This window comes from Asparagus officinalis, chromosome 8 (assembly GCF_001876935.1).
Source record: "Asparagus officinalis chromosome 8, Aspof.V1, whole genome shotgun sequence".
NCBI classification, from domain to species: Eukaryota; Viridiplantae; Streptophyta; class Magnoliopsida; order Asparagales; family Asparagaceae; genus Asparagus; species Asparagus officinalis.
The window spans coordinates 1,288,732-1,295,850 of NC_033801.1; the positions used below are offsets into that span (position 1 = coordinate 1,288,732).

General features: G+C 35.9%; 1 protein-coding gene across 1 annotated transcript; it reads right to left on the reverse strand.

Moving 5' to 3' along the window:
* On the reverse strand, positions 1,339 to 5,428 carry LOC109851199 (growth-regulating factor 4-like). The gene is made up of 4 exons (XM_020421234.1): positions 5,099 to 5,428; positions 3,616 to 3,952; positions 2,035 to 2,438; positions 1,339 to 1,604 (listed from the first exon to the last, which is right to left on the reverse strand). Exons 1-4 carry the CDS (start codon positions 5,253 to 5,255, stop codon positions 1,597 to 1,599), a joined length of 906 nt encoding a protein of 301 aa, XP_020276823.1. The 5' UTR covers positions 5,256 to 5,428; the 3' UTR covers positions 1,339 to 1,596.

Sequence of the window (7,119 nt, forward strand, 5' to 3'; positions counted from 1 at the left end):
CGGGAGTTGAAGTCCCGTGAAGTTTTGTTATATAAAAAACTTCACGGGACTTCAACTCCCGTGAAGTTTGAAAACTTTTTTTCAAAAACCGACCTAATTTCAGCTGACCGAGTCTGTTTTTAAAATGAAGTTTGAAATAAGTCTGTTTTTGAGAATAAAAATCAAAACAAGTCTGTATTGAAAATTTGTCCGAGAAAAATCACGTACTAATTTAGAATCTAATTAAATCACGTATTATCTAGTGTCCTAATATCTAAAATTTTTGAAGCTTACCGAAAACAAGTACGTTGTGATTAACGCTTCAACAATATGTACATATGATCTCGAAAATATTTATGAATTAAGATGCTACCACTGTAAGAAATCTCAATTAAATTTTGGAAAGAGTTGAACTCCTCTTAAGGATACTTCTCAAATATCCTCCAGAAAGTCATCTCACTTTGATGTGATACAAACCGTCTCAATCATATCTGGGGAGCGTACTTAAATAATAATAATAAAAGAAATGATAGGGGCACACACTTGTACACACTACCAACCACACTCCCCCTCTATCTACAGTGCAGGGGCCCCACATGTGATTTTTTTAAAAAAAAATCACATGTGGGGTCCCTACACTGTAGATAGAGGGGAGTGTGGTTGGCGGTGTGCCCAATGGTGTGTCCCTAACACCCCTCTAATAATAATGCCTTTTGAAAAACTTAAACAAAAAAGTATGATCCATATTAATCACTGCATTTTTCGTTGATAAATATGACACATATTCATTCAACAAACTAAAACATTCAAAAATACACACCAAAACAAATTAAAACTAAAACATCCAAAAATACACACTAAAACAAATTAAAGCATATTGAAAGTATGGCAATAGTTATGCACAAGCATCTGTTAGTGAAAACCCATGGATTTGCTCCCACTGGGAAGCGCAGGGTACTACAGCACAATCTCTAAAGAAGTCCAAAGAGATTTAGAAATTGCAAAAAGGTTCAGCACTCCAACAACATTGTTGTACTGTTTCATATCCAGCAGAAGACGCATAAAACTTCACCCTTCATCCAGTAGACAATGCGCATACATTGGCCTTTGGTAAATGCAGTTATTATTGTATTTCACAAGCTAGACAATTTCTCATTTTAACAGTAAATTCACAGGGCTAGAGATGCAAATTGCACATAATTTCATAAATAAATCATATCCATATAAAAATCTAGATACATCTATAAAGTACTTAAGAAAATGATTCAAACACAGGCATGCGAACAAACCAAATATGACAACATTTTAGTTTAGGTCCAGAAAATCCTAAAGATCCTCAAGCAAATACTAGATGCACCCTACAAAATAAAAACAGTTGAAAATGGACTAACACAAACGTTTCATATTAACTCATATTGCACATAATGGAAATATCCAAACAACATCCTAAACAGAGTCACGATGCTATCGTGGAATATGAAGTTCCTCTTCAACAAACAAATAATTTAGAAGATAATTAGTTTCATAACTCCCACGCCCTTTGCCACAGAAAATTCAAGCATGAAGCCTCAAATTTCCTCTAATTTCCGTGCTCAGCTTGTGATCTTACAGTCTCCTTCAATTATCTGCATTGGAGATTTAAAACAGCAAGGAGTTAGAAACAATTCTATAACTAACTGCAATTCTACGGGTAGGTGTCGCAAAAAAAAAGGAACCTATCAGGAACTTTTCAGGGTGTTTGGCACAAAACTTTTTTTTTTAACTAGAACAAAATACCATTAGCTTTTTTCACGGAATTACCGTGTTTGGCAGCAGTTTGGGCATGATTTGAACAATTTTGCGCTTACGTACTTTGTAGGTTGATAGGTATAAATAAAGGATAGTAACCATTAGCAACAATTTTCAATAGTTAATGTAATTTTTCTGCAGAAATGTTTGCAGTAGTTTTCTCAAATAAAAGAAATTTTATGGTAGTTTTGTGCAAATCCCCCAGAGTTGGTGTTGGTTTTGTGAAATTTACTCTAGTTTTACAGCCCTCGAGGGTCAGAAGCTTACTATTAGTTGACCTAGATGCAGTGGTAGAGAAGTCAGAAGAAGCCATGGGGATAGACATCGATAGCTGAGTGTTGGAGAAAGATATCTGATTGGATCTCTCATCCTCAAGATCAGACCAGAGTTCCCTTGTCTTAGGCCACTCATCAAAGAAAGGTCGAAGAGAATTGGTCTCTTCTTTCACTGGCTGCAGCAAACCGAAATCACTTCCCAAGTAAGAAGACTGCTGCTGCTGGAGCTGAGAGTAGGAATGAGAGCTGTTTCTGGAATTGGAGAGCGAAAATGAGGAGTCTCGAGAGGTCCATGATGAGCTTAGAGAAGGGTCTACTCCCAGGCCTTTAATGCTTCCAGAAGCTTCAGGCGCAAAGCTGTGCATGTTCAGTTCAGTTTTTACTCCATTGAGGTACCTGCATTTTATATATATGTCAGTTGTATTTGGAAGAGAAATTGAACTTTTCGATATCATTTAGGCTTCATGAACAACCAACAAGCTTATAGTCATTACACCTAAATCTACATGAAACTGCTAGTTGGGAGTAAATATGTGTTATCATACATAAATCTACATAAAAAGTTGTTTCCAACTTGATAACACTGTCTCTGACAACAACAAACTTATCTCATTTCTCTAGTTGCAGTAACCAGATGAAGTTATGAATGACGAAGTTTCTAATATTTGACAACATGTTTTGGTGCACTAAGATTTTCAAAAATAAAACATTCATGCTGACTTGAAGCTGTGATGCGTAACTTCTAAATTAAAAGGGTCCATGGGAGAATGAACATAATTTTATGACCAGCTGTTATCCCACACCAAACATCTAACTGGTCAACATCATTTACAGCTTCTAACAAACTGTAACCAATGTCTTTTGCAATAACGCAAATCTTTTTTTTTTAAAAAGATAAAGAATTAGGTAAATTCAAGTTCCAAAGTGCAGAAGATATCGCTGAATTTATATTACACTCAAATTACTTAAGGAAGTTCTACTTCTTTTTGGTAGATATAACAAAAAGCATATCCCATAAAGTATTGCACATTTAAACAGATTTTCCTCCTATACCAGGAGAAACTTAAGTAACCAACAAGAGCACATAACCACAGACTGTTCTGCAAGCTTTCCAAACAGTGGTAACTAACTACTAAGAAAAAGAGTAACCTGTACAGAGTATCTAGCATTTAGCAAACTGGAAAAACCTCGGGGGTTACATACTGGCAGAAAACCTATAAAGCTCTTCAACCAACAGAAGAAATAATCTGAAACGACCAACTAACTAGTCACCCATAGATATAATCATTAACATGAAGGTCGACAAGCATGGCAACAGAGGTCGACCATCTCTGAGGACGGCCATCTTACACTTACCAAAACAAACTAGAAATAATGTAAATCAATATTTGTAAAATAAAATGAATGCGGAAGAAGAGCAACATTTAGACTCAGATAGTTCAACTTGTCGGATATAAAATATTTTAGATTTGAATTCTGTGTAAACCCTAAAACAACAGTACATATGATAAGATTGAGTACTATGCTAGATTCCTCCATTAATTGTATATACGATGAGAATGGAAGAGCAAACCTATAATCCTTGTTCCCTGTGCCATAAGCACCCAAGGTTGAAGCTTGAGCACTGCTACTACTTGACATGGAGTATGGTAGGGGACTATTCTGGACACTTCTACTGATTGTCCCGGTGGGATTGAGGGAAGTTACAGTCGATGAGGACGACTGCAACTGAGAGAGGGTTTGGGATTCCACAGGCTTTCTTGAACGGTTTTTTCCACGGTGCATATGCCGCTCGCAGTATTTTGAGTCAGGGTAGGCGTCCTTGGAGCACCTCCATTTCTTTCCATCCGTCCTCCGGCACCGCCCTGGTTCTGGATCCAACTTCTTTCCAAAATAGGAGCAGTAACTCACTACAATGAAAGAGGAAAAGCTTGTATTAATGTCGATAGAGGCTACTAAGGTTTAAGTCTTTTCCCCATCAATCTGGCAACGTGACAAATATTTAGAATTTGAACCAACAAGGACTTTAACAAATTGGTAAAAACAGGTACAAATTCATGAATATACGATCATTTTCCAATTAACCAACAACAACTAGAACCTTAGAAGTTAATAAGATTTCCCACAAAGTTTTCCTGGAAATAAATGATCATTGTATTCGAGATTGATTACTCATTGAAATAGGAGAACACTAATTATAAACCAAAAAAAAAGAAAAATCTCATACTACATGTTTCTATCAATTTTTTTCCCAGCTGGACGAACATCAACAGTACATATAAATAGAAACATTAATGTGCAAAATACAAGGATTCAACAACGATAGTGACATCATTTTCCTACATCTTCAGGGTCTATGTCGTTTGTAAACAACAGATTACCATATCCTATAATGATTCCTATGGATCATGGTTTTTTTTTGCCAAGTCTATCCCAAGTCCCAGCCACTCCTTATCATTCTTAATTTAACAAAATCACTGATCTACATTGAACATGTCCAAGCGATTTTCGCTCATTTTATCATCGAATGAAGCTACCTTCAATGTCACTACTTTCTTCAGATACACTAATTTCATATCGATATTTTTAATCCCTCACGAGATTTGACCAATAAGGTTTACACTCCTAAGTTCTAACTTTAGTATTTATTTAAGCTCCAATTCTTTAAGAAATACTGACCAAGTATAAAGTAGGAAAGCAAAATATACACATACAAAAAATGCCCCCAAAAAATCCACTAAAAAAATCTATAAAAGTAGCTAAAGCTAAACTATAAAACTGAGAAAAAGTCACTATAATATCTAAACTCTTCACAAATCACAAAATAAACCTACCAAATATCCAACAAAACATGCATCAAGACATAAACTAGCCCATATTTAATAACAACTTTAATAAACCCCTCTAAAATGCTACAAATTGCAGAGAGTGACTCAATTCAAAAAAAAAAACATTTAGGAGATTAAGCGATCAGATTTAGGGTTGAAACCCTAATCACAGTGGGTAAATAACAAACAGATCCAAAATAAATGGTGAGAAGAGGTTGAGGGTTTTACGGGCCGGGTTCGGGTAGAAGTAAGCGGGTAAGGATCCGAAGCTCCTCCGGATCGGAACGAGGAGATCGGGTGGAACTCCCGCCAGCAGATACTTTAAGATTAGCGCCTGGTGCTCCAGCTCTTGCCACTGCGCCGCCGTGAACGGTGACCGCAACATTTTGATGTTCGCTCACCGGCGGTGACCAGATCCGAGAGAGGGGGGGTATTAGGAGTAGGGAGTCGTTTACTTTTTTAGACCGGGGTAGGGTGCTCCGCGGGTGAGGATATGGTGCTTCGTTTGGCCATTTCTTGGGGGAAGAGGATGAGAGAGGGGGCGTTGGATGGAGATTTTTATAAAGGCGGTAGAACCCTGGGATGGGGGCAAATATTTTGTGGATAAATTGCATGCAAGCACATGTCTTTTTATTGTTTTGTATAGAGTCTTACTTTCAAGTGAATAAGCAAAATAATGCTGTTGTTCTATTGAATTAAGCAGAAAGTAAACAAAGCAAATGCTACAATATATTTTTTAATTCAATATTTGTCGATGTCGAATTCACCCAAACATGAAGCTCTTTTTGTCCTTTCTACTAGAATTAAAGATTCTCTATGAAACTATAGTCAATCTTATCAGAGTAATCTGCATATGAGCGAGTTGTTTTAATCCATACAATGAGAGTACATTTCTTATCAGAACATCATGTACGGTGCGAGACGTTCTGAGCCTCACAGATGCAGAGAACAATTACTACCCCCCATGGACATATGAGATCGCCCCCCTCACGTGGGTGTTCTGATAAGAAATGTACTCATACAATGAGACATTGGAATCGCCAACTATCATCATATTTCTCTCTATATGGATTGAATGAACGACATGCTCGCATGCGATTCTTGGAAATAGAATTTGTGCTTAGCAATAAAAGGGTTGTTTGTAGTTTGTAATGTCATTTTACTTGTTTCTTGAGTTATTTAATGCTGAGAACATAATATATTATTATTATTTAATGAGAGCACTGAGAAATTACTGAGAATGGAGTTGAGGGGAGTTGTAAATTGGTAGATGGGTAAGGGAGAAAATGCAAAAAGAAAAAAGAAAAAAAGAGTGACAGAGAGGGAAGAAGAGGATTGGGGCCCTCGAGAGGTCTGTCTTTGTCTGTGTCTGTATGTTTTGTTTTATGAGGCATCATGTGTTTTATTGTGTAAGTAATAAAGAATAATATATATATAATATATAATATTATATATATAATATATATAAATATATATAATATATATATATATATAAAGACTGTAATGGTGTATCATTGTCAAGGAGGAGATTTTCTCGCATTAATGCCTACATGTGGGCACAATTCTCCACCCATCCCATCATAAACGTATGAGAGAGTGTGTGATTTGTTAGGGCTGTTGGTTGTATGTTTTTACCATGTAAAAGGATGTAAAGTGTAAAAAAGTGGTCGCCAATGTCAGCTTTTCATCACTTTTAATTGTTTGTTTGAAGTGTGTGAAAATAGTGTAAAGTTATTTCATATGCTGAGTGCTGGTTTGTAAAGTGATTTCATGAAAAAAGACATGATTTTAGAGAAAGCTAACATTGAAGTTAGAAAAAATAATAAAAAATAATTCCAACCAATATGATCATTTGAGTAGGGACACTTTTTAACCTTTCCAAACAAACAATTAAAGTTTCATTTTGCAAACCAAACAAGTATTTTTATGATTCCAATGGAATAAAAACAAACAAAGAAAAAGTATAAAAAGTGAAATTGATGAGGTGGACACAACTTTCCAAGTTGTGTCATAAATACACAACTTACGAAGCAAAAACCAAACAGCCTTTTTTCATGAAATCACTTTACAAGCCACATCAGCATATGAAATCACTTTAGCAATATTTCACAACCTACAAACAACCAATTAAAAGTGATGAAAGCTGATATTGGGACCTACTTTTTTACACTTTCACATCCTTTTACATTGTAAAAACATACAACAAAAACAGCGCCCTCTAGTGGAGATTGTGACATAGGACACTCATC

Coding starts and splice junctions, on each gene's coding strand:
- LOC109851199 (XM_020421234.1), bottom strand. CDS start 5,255: ATGTTGCGGTCACCGTTCACGGCGGCGCAGTGGCAAGAGCTGGAGCAC. Junction 3,953..5,098: donor CTTCTACCCGAACCCGGCCC/GTAAAACCCTCA, acceptor CTTTCATTGTAG/TGAGTTACTGCTCCTATTTT. Junction 2,439..3,615: donor ACAGGGAACAAGGATTATAG/GTTTGCTCTTCC, acceptor TATAAAATGCAG/GTACCTCAATGGAGTAAAAA.